This window comes from Nelumbo lutea, chromosome 2 (genome assembly GCF_056320005.1).
Source record: "Nelumbo lutea isolate HS-2025 chromosome 2, American lotus-T2T, whole genome shotgun sequence".
Classification (NCBI taxonomy): domain Eukaryota; kingdom Viridiplantae; phylum Streptophyta; class Magnoliopsida; order Proteales; family Nelumbonaceae; genus Nelumbo; species Nelumbo lutea.
Genome location: NC_142685.1, coordinates 56,809,220 through 56,836,314, shown reverse-complemented (window position 1 = coordinate 56,836,314; position 27,095 = coordinate 56,809,220). Strand labels below are relative to the sequence as shown.

General features: G+C 38.0%; 1 protein-coding gene across 5 annotated transcripts; it reads left to right on the top strand.

The window, feature by feature from the left end:
• Window positions 1–8,040: 8,040 nt before the first annotated feature.
• LOC148870888 (SNF1-related protein kinase regulatory subunit beta-3-like) lies at window positions 8,041–27,028 on the top strand. Of its 5 annotated transcripts, XM_088969135.1 has the most exons (5): window positions 8,041–8,111; window positions 8,235–8,343; window positions 8,721–8,843; window positions 26,168–26,263; window positions 26,341–27,028. In XM_088969135.1, the coding sequence occupies exons 4-5, from the start codon at window positions 26,237–26,239 to the stop codon at window positions 26,662–26,664; spliced, it is 351 nt and encodes a 116-aa protein (XP_088825261.1). In that variant the 5' UTR covers window positions 8,041–8,111; window positions 8,235–8,343; window positions 8,721–8,843; window positions 26,168–26,236; the 3' UTR covers window positions 26,665–27,028. The 5 variants fall into 5 exon arrangements, with proteins under 5 accessions (XP_088825261.1, XP_088825264.1, XP_088825260.1 ...); XM_088969138.1 differs by lacking the exon at window positions 8,721–8,843 and having other exon boundaries at window positions 8,056–8,111; XM_088969134.1 differs by having other exon boundaries at window positions 8,084–8,343.
• The last annotated feature ends 67 nt before the right edge of the window (window positions 27,029–27,095 follow it).

The following is a 27,095-nucleotide window of genomic DNA, read 5'->3' as shown; positions in this document are numbered from 1 at the left end:
CTTAAAGTGGCGGCGGCATAATGATTGACATTCTGTTCTTCTCCTCAAAATATGTGTTCTATTGCTCTTCCATCACTCTTTCTTCTACATCTTCTTCACTTTCTCTTCTCATTGAACCTAAAATCTCTTAGTGATCAAGACTGAATAGCAGTCTTGAAAATCTACATGGTATCAGAGCCAAGTTAGGGTTTTTCATGTGAGTCTAATACCAGCCGACCACATGAGAATCTCCTAAGACTGAAAGGTGAAAAGGAGGAGTTCGTAGACTGATTCTTGGAGATCGCCAGAGGTACTAGCAGCTGTTAGAAACTTGCTAGGGTTGCAGAGTGTTGGTGGTCAGGAAGGATCAGAGAAGTCTAGGGTTCAGGTAACCCTAGAAGGCAGCGAACTATTTTTTCCTTGTAAGTTGTTACTTTTTAATAGAAGTTCTTTCAGAGAAGATAGGTTGGACCTATCTAGAGGGGAAGGTCGAACCATTCTAGCTCTTTCTCTCTTCGATTTCCTAGGGTTTTACATCAAACCCTGGACCGAACTATGTTTGTTTCTACCCTAGGGTTTGAAAGTGATTTGCGGCAAGCTCTAGTGGTTGACTGAACTCTGTGATCTACCTAGAGCTACTCTTAAGTTGATTGGTAGATTCGATCAGATTCTAGGGTTTCTTATTAACCCTACTGCAAGCTCATCTATACAGTTTGGACTGTGCGACTGAATTGCTTCCTCTCAGGACTGATTAAAACCCTACTGAAAGCCCATCTATATAGTTTGGACTGTGCGACTGAATTGCTTCCTTTCAGGACTGATTAAAACCCTAACTTTCCCTAGCATATCAGTTTTGTTTTAAAGTTGTTCTCAGAGTTCTAAGGGGGTTAGAGATCTACAAACAGCTATTTTTTGTTATTTGTTGATGATCATACCCGCTTTTCTTGGGTTTATCTCATGCGTTCACGAGATGAGGTACCTTTCTTGACCCAAAATTTTCACCAAATGATCCTAACCCAGTTTGATGTCAAGATCAAAGTTCTCCGATCTGATAATGCAAAGGAATACTTTGCTAAATCATTGACATCTTATATTCTTCATCATGGGGTTATCCACCAGAGCTCTTGCCCTCATACACCTCAGTAGAATGGAGTTGCCGAGAGGAAGAATATGCACATTTTGGAAGTGGCTAGAAGCCTCATGTTTACTTCTAATGTCCCTATTCGCTTCTGGGGGGACGCTATCCTCACGGCGGTATACCTTATTAATCGGGTCCCTTCCAGGGTCCTTGATATGCGATATCCTTTTTCGCTTCTACACCCACGTGAGGACTTGTTTTTTATTCCCCTTAAGACATTCGGTTGCACTTGCTTTGTTCAGCTTCTCGGACCCCATCCCTCCAAGTTCGAACCCAAAGCCTCCAAATGTATCTTCCTTGGTTATGCACAAACTCAAAAGGGTTATTGCTGTTATGATCCTGTCTCCGGGAGGAAGTTTGTCTCCATGGATGTCACTTTCTTTGAGGGGACACCCTATTATCCTCGGGTTGCCCCTCAGGGGGAGAGTAGTGAGAGTGGGGGTTTGAGTTCTTGTCTTCAGGGGGAGAGCAGTGAGAGTGGGGCAGTTCCTTTACCTATTCCATTGGGTGATGAGAACTGCAATGGTGAGGGTGGTCAGAGGGATCAGGAGTTGAGGGAAAGCTACAATGGTGAGGGTGGTCAGAGGGATCAGGAGTTGAGGGTTTATCACAGGCGGTGCAGGCAGGTTGGTCCTGATCATCAACAGTCCAGACCAGCTCCAGCTCCAATCTCATCTGCAGCTCCAGGTCCAGATACTTCAGTCCCAGAGCCCACAGAGACTTCCCCTACAGATGATCTTGACCTTCCAATTGCAGTCCGTAAAGGGAAACGACATTGTACCACATCCACAGCCCACTGTATTTCCCATTTTTTATCCTATGATCGCCTATCTCCTACCTACAGGTACTACCTTAGCTCCATTTCCAATGTCCCTATTCCAAAAATAGTGCAAGAAGCCCTATCCGTCCCTGAATGGAAAGATGCAATGCAAGTTGAGATGGATGCTCTATTGAAGAACAACACCTGGGAGGTAGTTGATTTTCCAAAAGGAAAGAAACCAGTTGGGTGCAGATGGGTATTTACGGTGAAGCATAATGCAGATGGATCTATTGAGAGGTATAAAGCTCAGTTAGTTGCAAGAGGGTTTACACAGACTTATGGCATAGATTACTTGGAGACATTTGCACCGGTAGCCAAGATGACTACTATTCGAGTTCTCTTGTCCCTTGCAGCAAGTCACACTTGTCCTTTATACCAAATGGACATGAAAAATGCCTTTCTGAATGGAGATCTGCAGGAAGAAGTTTACATGCGTTTGCCTCCTGGCTTCTATGATGCAGAAGTAGGTAAGAAGGTCTGCCGGCTCAACAAGGCTTTGTATGGTTTGAAACAGTCACCTAGAGCTTGGTTCGATAGATTCAAACTAGCACTTGTGAAGTTTGGATATGTACAGGCCCAGTCAGATCATACCCTATTCATCAAGAGGGTGGAGTCCTCTTTGACACTGTTGGCAGTATATGTTGATGATATTATGGTCACAGGGAATGATAGCCATGAGATTGAGTCTCTTAAACAGCTTCTTCACCAAGAATTTGAGGTGAAGGACCTTGGTGTACTCCGGTATTTTTTGGGTATTGAGGTTGCTAGATCCAAACAGGGGATCTTTCTATCTCTGAGGAAATATGTCCTAGACCTATTGGCAGAAACTGGAAAGTTAGGTGTCAAGCCTACAGATACACCAATTGAACAGAATCACAGGATTAGTGCCGAGAGTGGGGAGCTTCTTGAAGACAAAGTTATGTTCTAGCAACTGGTAGGAAAGCTCCTATATCTCTGCCTCACTCGGCCAGATATTACTTATGCTGTTAGTGTTGTCAGCCAGTACATGCATTCTCCTAGAACCACACATCTTTTTGCGGTAGAAATAATCTTAGCCTACTTGAAGAGATGCCCAGGTAGGGGTATACTTTTCAAGAACAACAATCACATGAAGGTGGAGGTTTATATTGATGCAGATTGGGCTGGGAGTGTTGATGACAGAAGGTCTACCTCGAGATATTGTGCCCTTGTGGGAGGAAACCTTGTCTCCTAGAGAAGTAAGAAACAAAGTGTGGTCTCCCGGTCAAGTGCTGAAGTAGAATACAAATCCATGGCCAATGGAGTGGCTGAAATCCTATGGCTAATATCTCTACTTGAGGAGTTGGGTATTGAGTATGAGAAACCCCTGATGCTGTACTGTGATAATCAAGCCGCCATTAATATAGCACATAATCCAGTACAGCATGACAGAACCAAACACATTGAAGTTGATCGCCATTTTGTGCGAGAGAGGGTCTCATCTCAAGAAGTATGCCTCCCTTACATCACATCCAGTATGCAACTAGTCGACATTCTTACTAAAGCCGTATCAAGAAAGAAGCTAGAGGCGGATCTATCCAAGTTGGGAATGATGAACATATACTCCCAAATTGAGGGGGAGTGTAGAGAACATTGATGTGGGCCCCACAGCTGTGGTACCACTCTGTCCGTAGGGTAAAATGTATCTAGTCACAGCTGTGGTTATTTTGTTGTTTTGTTATTTCTAGTTTCAGTTTTATATTGGTTGTTATCTAGTCACAGTTATGATGTAAACACCAAGGGCATATATGTCCTTTCATGTAACTAGCATAACCTATATATATTAACTTAAAGTGGCGGCGGCAAATTGATTGACATTCTGTTCTTCTCCTCAAAATCAGTGTTCTATTGCTCTTCCATCACTCTTTCTTCTACATCTTCTTCACTCTCTCTTCTCATTGAACCTAAAATCTCTTAATGATCAAGACTGAATAGCAGTCTTGAAAACCTACATTAATTACTAATAATTAAGCACATGCGTTGTACATGAGAAATTTTTCTTCATATTAATTACTTGATTTTAGATATATCATAGTTAAAATAGAAATTGAAAATTAACAAAAGTAACAATATGATTAAAAATAAACTTAAATGCTTGTAAAAAATAACACTTATTATTATTATTATTATTAAATTTTGTATTCCATTTCTGTCATAAATAAAAATAAAATTTATTTTAATAATTATTTTTATTTAATATGATGAATATATAACATTAGAAAAGTTCTTAAACGTTTTCAACAAAATTCTGTACATTTTCATTTTTGGTGTTCTATCTTTTTTTTTAAATATTTAATATTCAATTATGACATCATGAGTTTTTTTGAAAAGTTGGATCATTGACCTACCATCTAGATAAGAAATTAGCCTTTCTTTCATATTAGTTTTAAATTAGGGAAAATTATAGTCAGTTGTACATTCAAAATTAAGCTATAGGTTGGTCTAAAAACTAACAAAACTCTAACAATTGGCTCTACATTTCAAATTATAAAAACCATCACCATGTCATTGAAAGCTTATATGGTTGTTGCCAAAATGAGGTTTAATCAATATTGGACACAACAAAAATCTTATACCAAAATTACCCTTTAATGTTGCGTGATTGGAAAAAAAAAAAAAACGGTTTTTAGTTTATCTCATGCTTTCTCCTTCCCTCCCTCCCTCTCTCTCTCTCTCTCTCGTTATCAGAGTCGTCTCTCTCTACTCAACGAGTATGTGATTTTAAAATAAATAAAAATGGTTTTTTGGTTTCTATATTTAGTTCTTTCTATCAATTATCTTCTTCTCTATCTATCTACTGTTCTCCCTCAATCTCTCTCATTCTCTTTCTCTCTTGCTCCCTTTATCGTTCTTTTTTTTTTTATTTTTCTTACACTTATATGGCATTAATCAGATTGTATAAAAGAACATGAGATCAATTTGGTATGGTTCAAAAATCATTACACCAATTTGATAAAAATTCATAAGAAAACTCTTACAATGAAATTTACACAAACTTGATAGAAATTTATAACTTGATTGTACAAGTGGTTGGTCCCTTTAGTTATTTTATACGGTCTTATTAATATTGTATACTTTTGTAAGAAAAAAAAAAGAATGAAAGAGAGAGCGGAAGAAAGACTAAGAGAGAACAATAGATTCAAAGAGAGAGAGAGAGAGATGTTTTGATTTAGCTATAGACCGAAGTTGAGAGAGTGGGAGAGATAGAGGGAGCGGGAGATTGAGAGGTGACTATGGTGGCATTTGATAAATTTGAAAATTCAAATATGAAAAGTTAAAAAGATATTAAAAGTGTTTGAAATCTAAAAAAAGGCATAGATGCTTTTCTACTTTTTAGAGATCTAAATCCATAAGTTTGTTTGTGTTGGATCAACCTTTTACCATATGAAATTTACTAATTTTGCTATTTTACCCCTAGAACATACTATTTGGAAATGTTGAGTTTAATTTGCATTATTATCTTGTAAAAAATAATTTTCAACCTCAAAATAATATTGAAACAATACAAATAAAAAATAATAATTAATTATTACTAATTAATAAATGAAATGATTAAAATTAAAAAATAAGTAATGACTATAAAAATATTAAATAATTAATAATTTAAACAAATAAAAATTAAAATAATTTTTAAAAATTAATGAAATAATTAAAAATTACTAGTTAATAAAAATATTATTATTACTCATCGAACCATCGCTGCTGCATGTTGCAGCGGTTGTGGCAATAGTGAGAAGACAGGGCAGAGAGAGAGAGAGAGAGAGAGAGAGAGAGAGGGAGGTTGGATGGGGAGGGGTAGTTTTGACTTTTGGCCACATCTGAAACACGTTTGGACGCGTTAAGTGACGGGCCTAAGTCTAAAAATTTAATATCAAAAAAAAGTTTTCAGACCCTATTTTAGATGCAACACCAAACAAAGGTGGCGTATGAAAAGCAACATTTTCCGATTCAGACGTCTGAAAAGTGCAATAAAATGCCACCTATGAGAGTGAGAGATAATGGAGGGAAATCAAGAGACAGAGGGAATGCGAGAGAAACTGAAAACCTCTTTTCAGTATAGGATTTTTGTTGTGTCCAACATGAATTAAGAGTCCCATGTTGCAATAGCCACATAAGCCTTTAAAGACATGGTGGTTTTTTTTTTTTTTTTTTTTTTTTTTTTTTTTTTTATAATTTGAAAGTTTTGTTGGTTTCTAGACCAACCTGCAACTTAATTTAAAATGTACAACTAACTTTGACTATAATTTTCGCTTTAAATTATATATTTATTTTAAATTATATAAAATAATTTGATTACTAGGTTGACATTAAATTTTGTATTACAATTTCATCATTGATAAAATTATTTTGTATGTATAATACTTATTTTTGTTCAATATAATGAATGCATAATATTAGAGATATACCCAATATTTTATTTTTTATAAATAAATAATATTAGATATGTGCCCAAAAATTTCTCTATTTTTTTTGTGATTCTTTATATTTTCTATTTTTACAAATTTTGTTATTTGAATATGACACCATTTCATTTTTAAGTAGATTCTAAATTTGGCATTCAATTTCTCATCATTAATAAAATACCTCTTACATTTCATACTTTTTATTTTATTTTTTATTATTTTATTATGGCATTATTTATTAATCCATTTGATCCCTAATGGTTGAATTGCTTGCCCACCACTAGGAGGGAAGAAAATGGTTTTGTTTTTAAATTACTTTTCAAAATATTAATTTTTATACTATTAAAATTAATATTGTGGATATAATCACAAGAATTTAACGATGAGAAAAATATATTTTAAATATAGGTTTTAGTGAAAGAGAATACAAAAATATTTTTTATTTCCAATTGGTTTTAAATTTTACATTCCATTTCCACCATTAATAAAAACATTTCTTATTTATTATACTTATTATTGTTTAAAAATGTTTCCATTTTTTTTAATTTTTATTATTTTTTTCATTTTATCCAATTTTCATTTTATTATTTAATCGTGGCAACAACATTCCATTTCCATCATCAATAAAAACATTTCTTATTTATCATACTTATTATTGTTTCATATGTATGTTAAAAATGTTCCCAAATTTTTTAATTTTTAATTTTTTATTTTATCTAATTTTGAATTTCATTATTTAATTGTGGCAACATGGATTGACCCATTTGACCCAAAATGGTTTAATTTCTTACCGTCACGTAGATGAAAACACTATTTTTTCTAGGTAGATTTTAAAAGTATAAACTTTTTTTTTTATGTTATTGAAATTATTAATTTATTAAGTATGGATTTAATTAATAGAACTTAATGATGAGAAGAACAAAAATGACTTAAATATATGATTCAATGAACATGAATGCAAGTTAATAACTTAAATTTTAGATTTAATGAGAGAAAATTGAATGCATTGAATATCTTAAAATTATTTTTTTTAATTTATTTAATATCAATAATCAATTACCTTATTTACCTTCATTTTTTATCTAGAGCGATAAATTTTATCTTAAAAAAATCTAAAAATAATCTTGAGGCCATTAGATTTAAAGTAGTATAGATCAGTATAATTCTGGCCCAAAATAAATACTTATATTCGAATAAGAATAAGCGTTTATTTTTAAGAACTCCCAACTAACGTTAATCTCTGGGAATTTCATGGGTCAGGCTTCGGGCCGAAATCAAATATTGGCAAAAGCCCGAGCCCGGCCCATAACAGGAAATAATGTATAAAATTACCTTGTAAAAAATAATGTATAAAATTCAACGGCTAAGGTTGCTTTAATGGCGTTTACCAACTTTTAAATCGTAGGATCTCTTTCTTTCAGTGGACCCATTGAATGTCAAGCTTTCTGCCACGTGTCACGCGCACAAGTTGTATTTCTCACTTCCCAAAAAGCAGGGTATGTACGTCACGTTTGCAAGGAGCAGATTCATACACGTGGTGTCATTACTGATCAAAGCACTCTAAAGTAAGAGATGCGAATTCCCGACTTTGCCCTGATGGTACCTACCTAAACAATTTCGTTCCTACACGTGGCAGACATAATTGGCGCGTAGATATATTCTCTTACTCGCGCGAGTAGAACACCGATCCTTTTCCCAAAAACAAGAAGACTTGCCAGAGGTGCCGGCTTTGCCTTTGCATGCTATCCCGCCTGTAAGCTAGAACTTGGTTCTCTCAGGATTCCTTTTTGTTTTGTTTTCTTTTTCACTTCCTAAATTGCCATTTTTTATTTGGGGAAATTTATTTCTGGGTTCAATAATCTCTCTGATTGTGAAGGAGAAAACAGGCTTCGAGGAAGATTGGCGTGTGAGATTTGATTGTTCTTGAAGATTTTCTGTCTGGATTCTCTGGGCGAATTCTTCTAAGGGGGAAGGAAAGAGCATTGGTGGGTTCCTCAAATAACAAATAGTACTTGTTTAATTGCAGTCTATGTCATTTTTTCTTCTGCTTATTGGTAAGATTTATTCTGATTTTGTCTTTAATGGGTCATGTGATTTCGCTCTTTTTTTCATTGTTTGGTTTTGAAAAATTGTATTTATTTTCCCCAAATTACATTTCTAGTTTTTTTCTTATTTTTTTCTTACACCTCCTCGTTTGTTATTTAACGTGGTTTTGGTGTTCTTTTCCCACTTTTCTGGTTTTGAGAGATTTGATTGATATTTTATGTTTACTGGGCAAGGTATAGATTGTTAACTATCTCTTTATTCTGTGGTCTTTTGATGGGTTGACTTTATTTTCATCTGGGTTTGCACGGTTTTGCAGATAAAACCTCTGGTATAAATATTTTCTTTGCTTCTGGGTTTTTTATATCTATATTTCTTCCGAAACGGGGAGCTAGCTGCTGATTGGTATTTGAAGGAGTAGAGTAGAGCCTGAGTCAATCAGGTTTGTTTTGTTTTCTCTTTAAAATATCAATCCTTAGGGCATTGCGTGGTTTAAATCTATGCTCTAAGGTTTTCTACATTGTAGTCCTGGACTGTTTTGGGGATGTCTCTAATGTTTTCTACCAGGGTCTGGATTCGTTTCATAGGATATATAAATTTTACTTTCTTCAAGGTTAGAAATTTTTTGTTGGGATGCATGTCAAATTTAAGCTATCCTGTGGTCCCTCTCAACTAGGCATTTATTTTTTGCTGTGAGAATTTAACTTTATAAGCAATTGCAAATCCACAATAACCACATTATAGCATGCAAATGTGGTTGGTGATAATAGCTAAGCTAATTTTATATCAGAATGGAACTGTATCCTTGTTATGATGGTTGAAATGTTTGTACTGCAATATTTGGGTCATAGGTTTTCTCCCATAGACGATAGAACCTTCAGAAGGGAAAGCTTCAGAATGCTATAAAGAGACAATGCAGTATGTTTATATCAAATTTCTCTCTTGATGCAATGTCCATAGGAAACTTCTGTCACTGAAATTGGAAAAACCACAAAATTATGCATTAATTAGCAAATTGAAAGAGAATATGACTGATAAAAAAATTGAAAGATAACATACTAAATGATGGCAAAGGATTGAAAAAAATCATGCTTACGGTATTCTTGATCATGTGTGGTCCATCTCTCTAGGTATGTCATACAAAAATGAAAAGATAGCATCTAAAAAAAGTGCTTAGATAGTAAATTGAATGTTGAGTTAATAATCTTCCCTTCTCTATTAATTTCTCTGAAAATTGAATAGCATGCTGTTACTGCATTTTTGAGATGTCCTTTTGTTGATCAAGTTATTGTTGGGGCTCAACAACAACCACCCACGGGATAAAACCACAAAGTATTTGAAATGAAATGGCAACCAAGAAAATCCAATAGCAACAAAAATAACAAAATCCAAGCAAAGACAAATAAAAATAAGCACCACCAAGAACACAAAGGATTTACGTGGTTTGGCCTTACTGCCTATGACCATGGGAGAGACAAAAACTATTCTTCACTAAGAAGAAAATGAGAAATTGTACGGATACCTTGTGGCTTGCAACCCAAACCAACCCTTAACCTTTATACACCTATTCTCCCTTTCCTCTCTCAATCCAAAGAACAAAAACAAGAGAAAAGAACCCACTCTTACACCAAGAGCACCCTCCTTTTCTCAACTTCCCTTTTTTTTTTTCTCTCCAACAAGAAAACTAGTAAACTTCTTTCTTTCTTCTCTCTCTAAACCCTACATACAAAAGAAACCTTTTATATGTGAAACCCACCTTAACCTAAGGATGGACCACACCAATCGTTAGATTAAAAATTAATCCAACAGTTGAAAAAATAAGACACAACCCTAAGAATCTCTACCTTGGCTTATTTTTCAACCACCTTGGAGATCTACTATTTGCGCCTCCACTTATTTGCAAATACCACAAACATCCATTGGCCTTAAAAATACACCACCAGCTACACATAACCTAAATCACTCGGTCCTGACTCCACTTGATTCAGGTAGAATTTTATGGAGATGCATTAGGGCTGCTATCATTTGGACAATCTGGGAAGAAAGAACAAGACTCTTCAAAGATGAGGAGAGAAATCCCCTTTCTTTGACTCTTTGATTGTAGGTGGACTCCCCCCTCCCCCCCTCCCCCCTCCAAGTGTGGTGGAATTATTTAACCCTAGCATTTTCCGATAACCAAAGAAGAAAGGAAGGGTGATGTGGAGAACAACGAGGGCAACTATCTTGTGGGTGGTGTGGGAAGAGAGAAATAATAGGATTTTCAAAGGGAAAGAAAAATCAGCTCTTAAAGTTATTGAAGGGATCACCATCAAGGCAATACATTGGTTGGAAACTCTTGACTTGTTCAAGGATGTCTTCATAGATGATTTGACTAGAGGCTGGAGTATTTTAGGAAGGTCTTCTACTTCATCACCTACCATGCAAGCAGTTTGGTCCCCTCCTTTGTAGTGTAATGTCAAACTGAACTTTGATGGCAACTCTCTTGGGAACCCTGGACCCTTTGGAATAGGGAGTGTGTTTAGAGATGAGGAAGGAAAAATCCTAGCTATGTATTATGGTCCAATAGGTTTGGGGGACTCACTTAGAGGTGAAGTGTTGGCTCTCCTCCAGGGGCTCAGATTGGCCAAGCAATTGGGCTTTCAACAGTTAGAAGTGGAGGGGGATTCAAAATTAGTAGTAGGTTGGCTGCAATCAAATAGTTTGGGAATGTGGTCCCTTAGACAACTTGTAAGGGAATTATTGAGCCTCACAAGGGAGCTGGGTGCACAAGTTTATTGGTCCAAGAGGTCAGCAAATGCTTTAGTTGACAACCTAGCAAAGCAAGGGGTGAATCATGAAGTTTTGTTTAGGGATGATTCTCTTAGAGCCGATACCTATGCAGTTATGGAAGGAGTCCATAGAGCTAAGAAGATAAAGATAAGAAAACTTATAATTGAAACGGGACTCGGAGGTGGTGGTAGGGTGGCTGAATAAAGACAACAGTGAGTTATGGAATTACAACAATGAGAGGAGGAAATTTAGGTGGCTGGTTCAAGAGATGGGAGTCAAGATCAGTTGGGTGAAAAGATCAGTTAACTCTTTTGCTGATGGGTTAGCTGAACAAGGGGTGTAGAGGAAGTCTATGCTTTGGGCTCAATTGTAACTCTTTTTTTCCTTTTTTGGGGGCTCAAGCCTCAACTGGAAGATAAGAAAGTTTATATTTCCCCTTTGTAATTATTTCTATGATTAATTAATGAAATGTGTTATTGATAAAAAAAAAAGTTTTGTTTTGGGCAATGTTGTAAGTTGTATTTTTTTTTGTTTAGGGGTCACCTTTCACTTTAGAAGGTGACAATTGTTCTTCTGGCTTTATCTAATGAAATTTATCGTTTCCTATCCAAAAAAAAAAAAGATGAGAGAAATTTGGAGGCACTCTTAGACTATATCCAGCTAAGGGTGATCCCTTGGGTTAAGTCCCTCGAAGTGTTCTCTCTATTTTCCTTTGATGGCTTAAAAAGGAAGTGTAGGGAAGTGGCCTATTCCTCTACAGGGAAGAATAGAATAGTTTAGGTTTGGGAGCCACCTCTAGAAAGTTTCATTAAACTCAATTTTGATGGGAGCTGCTTTGGTAACCCAGGTCCTTCAGGCATAGGAGGGGTTTAGGGATAAAGAGGGAACTATCTTAGCTCTATTCTTAGGCCCTACCCTATTGCCCAAGGAGACTTAACCAAGGCTGAACTGTCTGCTATACTGGCTAAAGAACAGCAAGAAGGCAGCTTGGACCTACTGAGACTTGGGAAGAAAACTAAATGGCACCTAAGAGGCGTGGCAATATCCTTTCAGTGGGTTCCAAGGGCGGCTAATGGGATGGCAGACTCTTTAGCAAGGCAAGGGGTTGTAAGGAAATATGTATTTTGGGCTTAGCTGTTTTAAGGAGAAAAAATGTTAACCTGATCTTGGGCAGGGAATGATTGCATAGGACTTAACTGTTACACATGCTCTAAGGGGTACTCACTCCTTGGTTGTATCACTTTCTTATATTATTGTCTATATAATGAAATATTTTTTGTTACTTATAAAAAAAAACTCTAGAGAGGTACCTCAATTCTTCCTTTCTCCCAACAGGAACATTCCTCTCACCATCGTCTGTACTAGAAACTTGTAGCACTTGTCTCCACCTTAATTGCGGAAGAGACTCTCCATGTGGCCACAACCTTGTAGGTTTTGATTCCAACATCCTATTGAGGTCTTGGGAACCATTGTAATCTCAATCAGATGATACAACCCCTTGCATTTTTCTTCCTTTGTCAGGACCATACCATTGTGTGTGGTTTTCGTGAACCCACCTGCAACAAAGACCTTGCGACCCTTGGAAACCAACTGGCTAAGTGATATTAGATCCCTATGCATTTTTGGGGCATATGTTACACCACCCAAAGTGTGAACCACTCCATCAAACATTTTGATTTTCACTATCCCAACACCTGTGATATCACACATAGATCCATCCCAAGGAGATGACACCCATCTTCCTCTCTTGGAACATATCAAAATATTCCTCTTGGAGCAAACATGCATAAAACACCTGGTATCTAAAACCCACTCATTTGGAGAAAATTTGCACATATCTTCAGAGTCTATGAAAATGTCTCTATCATCATCTAGTGCAATTGCCACACTTCTAGATTCATCTCCACTCCTTTCTCATGCACGACACTCTCTCTTTATATAACCAAACTCCTTGCATTTGTAATACTGTACATTGCCCTTTTCCCTGACCTTGGATCTAGACCTGCCACTCTTAGATTCCTTGTTAGATGACTTTCTTTTCCGATTCATTCCTTGCATAACCAATGCAGAATCCTACCCACTCTCATACTTGGGCTTCCTCCTAACCTCATTGGATAGAAGAGATGTGGTGATTTCTTCCAACTCCACCGTATCTTTCCTGTACGACAACGTTGCCACCAAGTTTTCATATGAATTGGGAAGTGAGGTAAGAAGCGAAAGAGCCTTGTCTTCTTCCTCCACCTTGACATCAACTTTTCCTAGTTGATCCAAGATATTGTTGAACACATTTAGGTGTTCTAGGAGATTCCCACCCTCTTTCCATCTTCAGTCCATACAACTACACTTCAAATATAACTTTGTGGTTAAGCTTTTCCCTAGATAAAGTTTCTTTAACTTCTTCCACAATTTTGGTGTAGAATTTTCCTCCATAATGTTAAACATAATGTTATCAGCCATGAGCAGTCGAATCATAGTAACATTACCTTGACTCGATGTCCTCCCAATCAGCACCCTTCATGTTTTCTAGCTTCCCATCCTTTACCTCAACACTTTAGACAAGCCTTGTTGAACTAGGATGTTCTTCACCCTCCTTTTCCATAAGGTAAAGCTACCTTTGCCATCAAACCTCTCAATCTGGAATTAAGAACTTGTACCTTTTGTTGCCATTATCTTTTAAGCAATTTCATAAACACCAACTTGGGAGCTTAATACCACTTTGTTGGGGCCAGACCTATTAATGGGCCGGGCTCAGGCTTGGTGTTAGTGTCGAGTATGTAGGGTATTTCTGTCTTTATGCTTATGTTGAGGTTGCTGATGTGTAAGATTATGTTAGAACTAGTGCCCCTCACTTAAGTAGGGGCACATGTGTCTTTTCCATTATGTTAGTAATATAAAACACATTTGGCCGAATGGGAGAGGTAATCTTTCTCTCATTCGAACCAGAACTTTCTCTCCCTTTCTTCTCTTCTTTTCTTATACTTTCTCTCTCTCTCTCTCTCTCTCTTTCTTTCTCCTTTCTTTTTCTTTCTTCTTGACTGTTGTCAGACTAACAGGACTCAAGGGCAGGCCGAATCATAATATGGTATCAGAGCTCAACTAAGCAACTCGGATCTGCCCAGATTTCTGTTTTCTGCACACTCAATTTAGGGTTTTCTCTTGGTTTCTCTGCTATTAGTTGGAGATAAGGGAAAGGGTTGAAAAGGAGTGGTCACCCTCTTCCCTTGGAGGTTTCTATGCCTCCAGTTGTGCTGTTCGTGGTTGGTTGCTGTGGTTTCTAAGAAGCCCTCCCCTAATCGATGAAGAGAAGATGGCTGATTCGTGTGGTGCAGTGGATGTCTTGTGTGGTCTGATTTTCGGGTGATTAGGTAAGAGATTTCTATGCAATTTTTTATTGTGAATCAAATAACAAGTATGTTTCAGATCATATGGTGGGATTTCAGACTTTAGTGTGCTAGGGTTTATGGTGTAAAGAGTGCAATCTTCAGCAATAACAAGTGTTGAAACCAGTGTGTGGTGTGGTCTAGTGTGAAGTCTTCCGAATTCAGCAACGAGAGACAGCAGTGATAGCAAGTCTAATGTGATGGTCCCTATTGACTACCTGAATGTTCAAATGACCTCCATTAAACTGAATGGAGAGAATTATGTACATTGAGCTAAATCTGTAGAAGTTTTTCTTAAGGCAAAGAAGAAGGTGAAACACATAAGGGAAGAAAAACCCTCCATCGATTCACATGAGTATGACGATTGGGAACAAGAGGATGCACAGATCATCACGTGGATATGGAACAGTATGGAACCCAAGATTAGTGTAAATTTCATGTTTCTTGACACTGCCAAAGATGTGTGGGACCATGATAAGAAGTTGTATTTTAGCCAAGACAATACAACTAGAGTATATCAGCTGTATCAAGAATACTTTAATCTGCAACAGGGCAATTAGAATCTTGAGGAGTACTATGCTAGTATGAGAAACATTTGTAATGAGTTGAATGTTTATCACCCCCTGACTTCTGATGTCAAAATTTAGCAACGACAGAGAAAACAACTTGATGTAACTCGATTTTGGGTGCGGGCTTAGATACTAGGAGGGTCAACTCTTCCTTCCTTAGAAGAGGTGTTTTCTTGATTTAGGAGGATTTCCATTGGATCTACTGAGAACTCTAGTGCTTTCGATAGATAAGCCTTTGCAGTATCAAGGGGCTGTGCTGTTAGAGGTGGAGCTCGGGGAGCTCAGTCTTGCCATGGTGGTAGCAGTGGACCGGTATATGGTCAGAGTGGTGGTGGTGGACCTACATATAACTGTGGTGGTGGTCGTATTGGAGGTAGAGATTCAGGGGGAGCCCGTGGTAGAGGACGTAGTTCAGGTCCGAGGAGGTGTACTCACTGTGGTATGGATGGACATAGCATTAATTATTGCTATGACTTGCATGGTCCACCCTCAACTTGGGCCAATCATGCCATGACTAGTGACAACAGCTTCAGACGGGAGAGTCGTTCAGCTGATCAGATGCTTCCTACATCCACAGATGTTCCTGGGAAGGAGATGATGAGTGTCCCTCGTGATGAGTATAAGAGGTTTGTCCAAGCCACATCTCAGCAGAACACGACCACTCTCGCACACTCAGGTATGGCTTGTCTGGCATCCACTCCCAATCCCTGGATTATTGACTTTGGAGCCTCCGATCACATGACTGGAACTCCAGGTGTGTTTTCTTCCCTCTCTCATTGCTCAACATCACAATCTGTTACCCTTTCTAATGGCTCAACTTCCTCCATTTGTGGTGTTGGCAATGTTAACATGACCCCCTTACCTTTATCCTCAGTTTTGTATATCCCTAAATTTCCGTTTAACCTTATGTCTGTTAGTAAGTTGATCAAGTCACTCAATTGCTCTATTACTTTTTACCCTTCTTTGTATGTTTTTCAGGATCTCAGGACGGGGATGAAGATTGGTGGAGGGCATGAAGCTGGTGGATTGTATTGTCTTGATGGTGGTGGAAAAACATCAACAACTCTCCAGTCATCTCTCTCTCCTCTCTAGTGCCATTGTTGATTTGGTCATCCTTCGTTGAAAGTTTTGAAGTCTTTGGTTCATTCGTTGAGTCAACTTTCTGTTTTGGATTATGAGTCGTGTCAGTTGGGGAAACATCATCGTGTTCCCTTTAGTCCTAGGGTTGATAACCGTATGCCGAGTCTTTTTTCTTTGGTTCATTCAGATGTTTGGGGTCCTTATAAAGTGACATCATACAATGGATATAAATATTGTCATTTTTGTTGATGATTATTCAAGGATGACGTGGCTCTATTTAATGAAAGAAAGGAGTGAATTGTTTACCATTTTCTAAAAATTTTATGTTGAGATTCGCAACCAGTTTGGTGTTCACATTAAATTTTTTCGTTCCGATAAAGGCCGTGAATATTTCTCTTCATCATTTCAAGAATACTTGGACCAACATGACATTATACATCAGACTTCATGTACCTACACCCCACAACAAAATGGGGGTGGCTGAGAGAAAGAATCGTCATCTTTTAGAAACAGCTCGATCTCTCATGCATCACATGAATGTTCCCAAACCCTTTTGGAGCGATGCGGTGCTTACTTCTTGCTTTTTAATTAATTGGATGCCCATGTCTATCCTTGATGGTCATTCCCCATTCACTACTTTATTTCCTACCTTGTCTCTGTTTCCTCTTTCTCCTTGGGTTTTTGGGTGTGTCTGCTTCATCCATAATCTAGGCCCTGGGAGGGACAAGTTAGATGCACGATCCATTAAGTGCATCTTCTTTGGCTATTCCCGTACTCAGAAAGGGTATAAGTGTTATCATCCTAGCTCTCGACGTTCCTTTGTATGTGCTGATGTTACCTTCTTTCAGTCTACTCTGTTTTTCTTGGGGTCCGGTGATGTTTCTTCCTCCTCATCACCTCCTCCTCTTCCTCTTCTAGTTGTGGATTTTGTTCCTTTTGTTCCAGCTGTGACCAAGTCCTTGCCTCCGGTGCTACCACCTGTTGAGCGACCACCTGTTGAGCGACCACTTATCCGTCAAGTGTATACACATCGTCCACATGTACCGACTGCTCCTCCTCCAGCTCCATCAACGTCGATAGATCTGGCAGTTGCCCCCACACCAGCCCCACCGCCAGTATCTGATCTTGATCTTCCCATTGCCTTGCGGAAAGGTAAGCGCACTTATACCCTTCATCCTATTTCTAATTATATTTCACTCACCTTTCCACTTCCCATCACTAGTTTATCTCTTTGTTATCCTTTGTTGTTGTCCCTAAGGATGTCCAGGAAGCCCTTGCCTCTCTAGGATGGCGTCGTGCAATGGAAGAGCTCTCAGCTCTAACTCATAATCATACTTGGGACCTCACCACTCTTCTTCCTAGGAAGCAAGCTGTTGGTTGTAAGTGGGTTTATACTGTTAAGTACTTACCTGATGGTAGTGTAGAGTGGCTGAAAGGTAGACTGGTTGGAAAAGGGTACTCTCAAACCTATGGTATTGATTACATAGAGACCTTCTCCCCGGTTGCTAAGATTGGTTCGTTTTGTGTTGTGATCTTTCTTGTTGCTATGTATGATTGACCCCTCTATCAGCTTGATATCAAGAATGCCTTCTTGCATGGTGATTTGCTCGAGGAGGTCTATATGGAGCAACCATCGGGGTTTGTTGCTCAGGGAGAGGATGGTAAGGTATGTAGACTAAAGAAGGGCATTTATGGGCTTAAACAGTTTCCTCGAGCATGGTTTGGTAGGTTCAGTGAGGTGGTAAAGAAGTTTGGTATGAAACAGTGCTAAGTTAACCATTCAGTCTTTAGTCATGACTCTTAGGCAGGAAAGATCCTATTGGTAGTGAATGTAGATGATATTGTTATTACCGGGAATGATAAAATGGGCATTGATAGGTTGAAGACTTTTCTGCAGGAACATTTTCTGACAAAGGACCTTGGTAAATTGAAATATTTCTTGGGGATAGAAGTAGCAAGGTTTAAGTATGGTATTAACTTGTGTTAGAGGAAATATGTACTTGATTTGCTGGAAGAAACATGTTTGTTAGGTGCTAAACCAGCTGAAACACCTATGGAAACAAACACTAAGCTGAGCAGTGATATGGGTGAAGTGTTTGAAGACCCTGGCAGATACCGACAACTTGTAGGTCAACTGAACTACCTAACCATTACTCTGCCAGACATTTCATTTGTGGTTAGTGTGGTAAGTCAGTTCATGAGAAACCTCTGGTTCCTCATTGGGATGCGATTCTAAGAATTGTGAGATATTTAAAGGGGGCTCTTGGTCGTGGTTTGATATACAAAAGTGGTGGAAAACTTGAGATAGAAGGATATATTGATGCTGATTGGGCCGGTTCTATGCTTGATAGGAGATCTACCACAGGTTATTGCACTTTTCTTGGGGTAATCTGGTGACATGGAAAAGTAAGAAGCATACAGTTGTGGCGAGAAGCAGTGTGGAGGCAGAATATAGAGATATGGCACATACTACTTGTGAATTAGTGTGGCTAAGGAACCTTCTATAGGAGATGGGATACAATGTTAACACTCCAGTGAAGTTCTACTGTGACAATCAGGCTGTAGTTCATATTTCTTCTAATCCGGTGTTTCATGAAAGAACCAAGAACATAGAGGTTGACTGTCACTTTGTGAGAGAGAAGGTGCTAAATGGAGTGATAGACACTGCATATGTTAACACAGGGAACCAGTGGGCAGACTTATTTACTAAAGGGTTGAGTCCGGGAAGAGTGGACTACATATGTAACAAGCTGGGATTATATGATATATACTCACCGGTTTGAGGGGGAGTGTTAGTGTCGAGTATGTAGGGGTATTTCTGTCTTTATGCTTATGTTGAGGTTGCTGATGTGTAAGATTATGTTAGAACTAGTGTCCCTCACTTAAGTAGGGGCACATGTGTCTTTTCCATTATGTTAGTAATATAAAACACATCTAGCCGAATGGGAGAGGTAATCTTTCTCTCATTCGAACCAGAACTTTATCTTCCTTTCTTCTCTTCTTTTCTTCTACTTTCTCTCTCTCTTTCTTTCTCCTTTCTTGTTCTTTCTTCTTGACTGTTATTAGACTAATAGGACTCAAGGGCAGGCCGAATCATAATACTTGGCTTTTGCCAAAATTTGAATGGGGTGACAATATGTAAAGCCAGGCTCGTGAATAGGTCTAGTTAGGGCTCACAATAACCACCCACAGGATAAAACATTAAAACCACAAAGTATTTGAAATGAAATAACAACCAAGAAAATTCAATAGCAAAAAAATAACGAAATCAAAGCAAAGGCAAATAAAAATAAGTACCATCAAGAATGCAAAGGATTTATGTGGTTCGACCTTACCGCCTATGTCTAGAGGAGAGATGAAAATCGTTCTTCACCATAAAAGAAAATGAGAAACAGTACAGGTACCTTGTAGCTTGCAACATCTCTCAAGAGCACCTCTTTCTCTCAACTTCTCTTTTCTTTTCTCTCCAACAAGAAAAAGAGCAAACTTCTTTTCTTCCTCTCTCTCTAAACCCTACATACAAAAGAAACCTTTTATATTTAAAACCCACCTTAGCCTAAGGATGGACCACACCAACTATTAGATTGAAAACAAATCCAACGGTTGAAAAAACAAGACACAACCCCAACAATTGTTTCATTAAGGGAGGTCTACCCTTGACCAACACATTTGGAAAATCCACCTGTTTGGACAGTACTCAATTTGTTCCTTCTTTAGGGCTCTTGTATCAGACCCTCATGATACTAAGTTCCCCACTAAGAAGATTTGGAGTTCCATTATTCCCTCAAGAGTGCCCCTTTTTATGTGAGAAGTTTGTCTGGGGAAGAATCAAAACATGTGATATAATTCAAAAAAGAAGCAAGGAAAAATGTGGATCTCACCTCACATATACATTATGTTCTTATGAGATGGAGAATCGGCTGAGCATCTCATTCACTGCCCTAAAACTAGACAGCGGCACAAGTTTCCCAACATGATTGGCTATAGTTGGGGTTGCCCCGAAAGATATAATTGACCATTGGTGGCAGTGGTGAGGGGGGCCTTGGCAGTGGAGGGAAAATCTACTGGGGAACTGTTACCCATGCTGTAATGTTGGGTGTCTGGGAAGAGAGAAATATAATAATTTTTAAAAACAGACTTACTCTCTTATGAGGTTTTGGAAGCACACATCCTTCACTCAGTAGTTTTCAAAGGCTTCTTGATGGGAGACCTCCTTAGAAACCTGATCGAGATTTTGCACTTTTTACCAGAGACTCGTATCTCTACTTGACATCTACCCAGGTGGAGGAGGCAGAGATAAAGACTCAAGTTTGATGGTGACTCCCTGATTAACCCTGGTAAGGCAGGTATTGGAGGTGTGATCCTGAGGGATAATAGTATTTGATGGGCCTTCAGTGAGCCATTTGGGTTTTCTGGTTCTACAAAAGCAGAAGTCTTGGCTGCCTTAACTGGGCTCTGAGCTTCTAGACAGCTGGGCCTGTCATCTTATCTATTGAAGGTGACTCGGCAAACACTATCAACTGGTTGGAGAAGGGGAGTGGTCCTTGGAGGCTGGCTCACTTTTAGACATGGTTAAACCGTTAAAGTGAACCCCCAGGGAGTTGAACACTATGGTTGATGTGTTTTTGAGTTTTTTTAGGCTTTTCTTCTTTTTTGGCTAGCCAAGGCTTTACCTTTAATCTCATCCAAATGGAATATTCTCGAACTCTTGGGGAGGAAAACATCTTTCATTAAATTAGGTTCTAAACCACTGTATCATTGTAATGGAAAAGAACTCTTTGATCATTTTGTCCACTTGAAGGGGGACCTGCTAAGTTCTTGAGTAGATCACTAAATATGGCAATGCCACTGCAATTATCTTCCCAAAACTGGACCCTAGATTCATCCTCTACCTTAATTTTACCAAGTCACGTGCTCTCTAATCTTTTTTAATTGCATTCTAAAGTGCTGAACCATTGGAAAAGTTAACTGTCCTCAACATCTACACCCATGCTGACCTTCTTATTTTACCACCACTAAGACCCCAACTACCCTTTCCTATGGAGTGGATTCCTTCACATGGAAGTTTCCACAGCCACTTGACTGGGAGAACTTCATCGATGAGCCTCAATATTACCAGAAAATTTCAGGACTATTTGGTCTAGCTACTCTTGCATTTATACACCATTTACTAAGCACTTGGCATGAAACTTCTTTTAACATTCTGATTATTCTCCAAGTTATGGCATTGTTAGAAAGGATGTCATGGAAATGGCATTCGATGAGTTTGAAACTTGATTTTCCAAGTGATCACTTATCTATCTGTCTATCTATATTCTCACTTTTACTATATATTTCTTGTCCTTATTATATATGGAATTTAATATCTATCTATGGCCATGCCATGATTTCTAGAGGCCTATGTGTTTTACACTTGTGGTTTATCTGAATAGATAGCATTGGCCATACCAGGGGTATAGTGATGTGCTACATCTTTCTAAAACCCAATCATTTAAGAGATTCGGGATGAAAAACCCATATCCACTTGATAAGGTGGAACTTTCTTCTATGAGCTCTTACCATTCTAGATAAAATCCTTCAGGATTTTTATCATTTTATGACGATACGCCTTCTTTAACTTAGCACATCACCTTGCTACTGTTATGAATTACTGTCAAGGAACTGTTCAACCTAAAAGCTTAAGCTTTTAGGTGAGGTCCCTGAATAGGTTATTATTCTCTAACATGCCCCTCACTGAAATTTAATTAGTTATAATGGGGGAGGTGAGGATCAAACACTAGACCACTTGGTCAAACAGGCTCTGATACCATGTCAAAGAACTGTTCAACCTAAAAGCTTTAAGCTATTAGGTGAGATCCCTGAATAGGTTTTTAGTCTCTAACAATTAGAAGGTATGAAGTGATGCCATCTGCTTATACTGTAACTCAAGGTGCAAATACTGTGCATCAGAAAGTGCTTCAGCATTCACCAATTAGCTCTCTTACCATCCTAATTTTTTTTTTTCACATGTGCTATCCACTTCAATTTTAGAGTTTGGAGTAGGGACTATATAAATGCAGAGGCCAAGAAATTGGTTGGGAGCATTGAATTACATTATACCATGACTAGATGATGTTTTCTGTAAACATAGTGAAGTGATATTGAAGCACTGGAGGAATATAGTGAGATGTATTCCAGTAATATTTTATATGGATGTCCATGGAAATGAAAACGTTTTGTGGAATTATTAAGAAATATGTTAATTTTTAAATCATGTTCAGCAATTACCAATTAGCTCTCTTTGGAAATTGGAAAGTCTATTCTAAAATTTTCTTCACATAAATGATGCCATCCACTTCAATTTTAGAGCTTCAAATAGGAACTAAATAAAATTGGTTGGGGGCATTGAAGTGCACTAAGCGATATGAAACAAATGACCTGCATTGCCACATTGGGAGGTGTATGGTTACAATGAAACAATGGAGGATTTAACTTTTAACTCTATCACAGTCAGAAAATATACAGTTGGTGGAGGTAGGCAACTAACCTCTACAGATTTCTGTGGTTATGGTGTTACATGGGGCCAAGAAGGGGTGTCCTCTTAGGGATGATCATGGGCGAGTCCAGGCCTGGTCTGGGTTTAGGTGTGTGTCTGTGGGTGTATTATTTCTATATATAAATATTTCCTTCTGGTCTAGGCCAGGAATGAACAACCCCTAGTGTCCAGAACCATACAATGCTTGAACTGGAAGACCCGACAGAAGAGGACATATTTAATGATCCAAGATTGGAGGTTTTTGAGATAGTAGCATATCCGTGTTTAGTGCAACAATCGGAGCAGCAACATGGGATCATCTTGAAGGCAATAATTCAAAAAAGGTCTTATCCAAACTGATGGGGTTTAGGTAGGGAGTAATTGGGAGTGAGGGGAGCTCTTCCAGGCAGTTGAACATGATACACTGGTGGAAAGGGGCCATACAAATGCAAGACAGAGGAAGGGCAAGGGAGGTATCAAGGGAACTTAGAAAGGGCAAGGGAGCTTACAATCATTGATTCCTGAAATGATGGTCAAAATTGTATCCTCAAATGTCTGGGGATTGGTACTTAGAAGTACACTTCTAAGTATTTAGGAATTTCTGAAGTCTATGACCTTGTGATTTGGTTCGTCCTCTAGCAAATAGGACTGAAGGAGGTATCAAGGGAACTTAGAAAGGGCAAGGGAGCTTACAATCATTGATTCCTGAGATGATGGTCAAAATTGTATCCTCAAATGTCTGGGGATTGGTACTTAGAAGTACACTTCTAAGTATTTAGGAATTTCTGAAGTCTATGACCTTGTGATTTGGTTCGTCCTCTAGCAAATAGGACTGAAGGAGGAATAACCATTTTCTGGGATTCAAGGATTACCAAGTGGGAAGTTTTTCTTATCTATCGAAAAAAAAAAGTGGGAAGTTTTTCTTAATCGGTGGTAATGAGAATGGAAGATGACTTGCAAGTACTATCACAGCCCACACAATCCAGATGAGGAGGCAGAGTGACTTGAAGGATGTTAGACCCATCAATCTGGTTGGCAGTTTCTAAAAGATATTTAATAAGATGCTACCCTCAAGGATTTTTTTTTTGAAGATGCTACCCTTAAGATCGAACAAGGTATTCTTGTCTGTATTTCAATCTCAAGGAACTTTTGTCCTAGATAGGCAAATACTGGATGGAGGTTTAGTTGCAACTGGATTGATTGACTCTAGAAATTGGAGTGGCACACCTGGGTCCTTTGCAAGATGGATATGGAGAAGTCTTATGGCCACATAAGTCAGAACTTGATAATGTCCTTGGAAGAATGAATTTTGGGAGAAAATGGCAAACCCAGATGAAAGTCTGTATAATCATGCCCAAATTCTCTATTCTTCTAAATGGTAGCAAAACAGGTTTCTTCTAAAGCTCAAGGGGTGTCTGGAAAGGGGATCACTTGCCCCCCATATTATTATTTATGTGGCCAAGGCACCTGCCAGAACGATACATAAAACTATACCGGAGGTTTTACGATAAATGCATAAGAAAATAGAAATTCTTTATTACAATTTGTAGATGACATGTTTTTCTCAAATGCTTTGGAGCAGCTGATGTATCTCAGATATGTATTTCCAATGGTTTCTCTTTTTATGTTTAGTTGTTTTTTACTGTTTCAGTGATGTCTCATCACCAGAGTTTCTATCTTTTATTTTCTTTTGAATAAATTTCCATTTACTATCAAAGAATAGTTATTAAATGGTTTGGAGGGGTATGGCTTTCTCTAAAATCCTAATACGCTCAAATCCTTTGTTTTTGTAATCATTTATTTGCTTTTCCTACATAAAAATATACTAAGATGTGAAATTGTGAATGCTAAGATGGATGAGTGGAAAATTCAGAAAGGATAGGATTAGGAGTAAAGTTATCTGTAGGAACCTAGGAGTAACTCCAATAGGTAATAAAATGAGAGAAACTAGACTAAGATTGGTTTGGGCACATGCATAGAAGACCACCAGCTGCACCAGTTAGAAGAAGTGATTTGTTACACATTGAAGGGGCTAGAAGAGCTTGGGGTAGACAAAAAAGGACATGGTAGAAGTAGTAAGAAATGACTTAAACACTAACAATTTAACAGTGGATATGGCTTTAAATAGAACAGATTAGCAAAACAGGATTCGTGTAGCTGACCCCATATAGTTGGGATAAGGGCCATAAGGCATGGATGATAATAATGATGAAGCAAAGTGGGTGGGGAAGAGATAATGTGCTTTGCCCTCCCCATTTTAGTACAAATTAGCTTCATCCGTCAATCTAGTTTTAGACCTGTTCATAGGTTGAGTTCAAGCCGAGCTCATACTAGTGTTGGCTCAACGAAGCTATTTTAAATCTTTTCCTTTTTGTTAGAAGAATGGGGTAGTGACTAGTGAGGTATTTAGCTGGAAGACCTGAATTAATTTATGATTCTGCATCTGCATTTTTTTATTCTATTTGCATTAATGTGCAATGTAGTGTCTGGAAAATTTTCCCTAGCTAGGCATGTGGTTTTTGATACCTGGGTATCTCTATCACAGAGTTGTAAGAGTATTTATTTATACATGATTTTCATGTAGTAGGATCACAATGAATAACCATAAGATGTTACCTATGTGATACCCAAACACAGATACTGACATGGACATGGTGGGGTATGGGGATAGAACTCCATTTTCCAATATTCTGGACACGGATATGGATATCACATATAATATGCTTATATTCTATTATCTAGTTTTTGAAGCTAAGCTTGATTTCTTAAGGTTTATGTCTTGCCAAATGATTTGTTAAAACATACCATTTTACATATTTTAATAGTGTTGATGCTATATAGAGTATATCTACAAGTGGTTAATGCAGTATTTAATCTTGTATCAGGTGCATATCCTGCCCAACACTGGTACACTAGTCATGTACAATTATCTAGGTATTATAGGATATTACTGTATCGTAGTTGGTATCTAGTATATGAATAGTAAAGGATTTGTTTATAAAAAAAAATGGTAAAAAAATCCCTTAATATTGTATAAAAATTTCTTAATTTTATGATGATAAAAGAATAATTCTTATTTTTTGAGATATTTTTGTTTCTTCAGCTGTATTTATTCCCCTGACATGGGGAGAATAACCAAATTCCTCATTGAGCCTCTCTCTTTGCGAATCCAAGCATGTTTTAATTTCTCTAGTGCGTCTTGCTGGTTGCTCATGATTTTTGGACGTTTTTTATGTTACTTGAGGTGGATAGATTTGTCATTGGCTTCTCTATTGCACCAATAGCATCACTGTTTTTTTGGGTCCCCAAAATTCACCAATAGCACCATATCCTTCTGGATTGAAGCTATAATCGTGTCAAATATTTCTAATTTCCTACAAGTTGTGTTGTTCTGTCTTGTTCTTTTCTTTCTGTTGTTTTGAAATGCTCATGGAAGGAATTCTTCCCTTTTCAGGCTTGTTGACATTAGTGCTGTCCACCATTGATGATTTGTTAGTCCTAAAAGTGTTTCTCCTGTATCAACATGGATAACACATATGGTGAAGATCAGGTAAGCGATGAATGGATATAATTTCCCGATTGTTATTGGATCACCTAAACTTTATGATCTAAACACCACTGATGCAGGATGAAGTAAGTGTGGTGGGCTTTGAAGTTCCCCGGTCACCCGATTCAAGTTACAACAACCCGTACCCCGGAAATGAAGATGAAGCAAGGGACCCACCTCTTCTCCCTTCCCACTTGCAACACACTTTGCTGAGCTTTCCAACAACCAGAGATGCATCTGGTGCACTTCCTTTACCACAACATGTGATTCTCAATCATCTCTACATTGAGAACAGGGAGAGCCCACGATCGGTAGTGGCCCTTGGAATATCTCATCGCTTTCGTTCGAAATTTGTCACAGTTGTGCTTTACAAACCAATTCAAAGAAGGGGAAGTACAAGTTGATGTGTGTTTCATATTTCCTTTTAATAGGGCTTGTTTTGTGCTCATTTGTGATGGGAAGAGTTTTGATAGAACTTACAGGAGATAATAGCCAAGGTTGTTTATGTTATACTTGGCTTCGGTGCTAAGTTCTGATAGAACTTAGGTTAATTTTATGGGCTTTGAAGCTTATCTTATACTTGATTCTTCCAAGGAGTAGCACAAAGGGTAGTAGAATTGCAATATATTTACAAAGATGTCTCCTCCATGTTTTCTTTAATTGGGAGGAGGGGCTTGTTCACGAGTTCATATGGAATTATTGAAATGTATGCAAGTATACACAACAAGAACTTGGCAGATAGAGGATGCATGATTGAAAACTTCTACATATTCTCATGCCATTTGACCTCACATCGGTTGGCAATATATAGATCATGCAAGTGTGCCCTATGTGG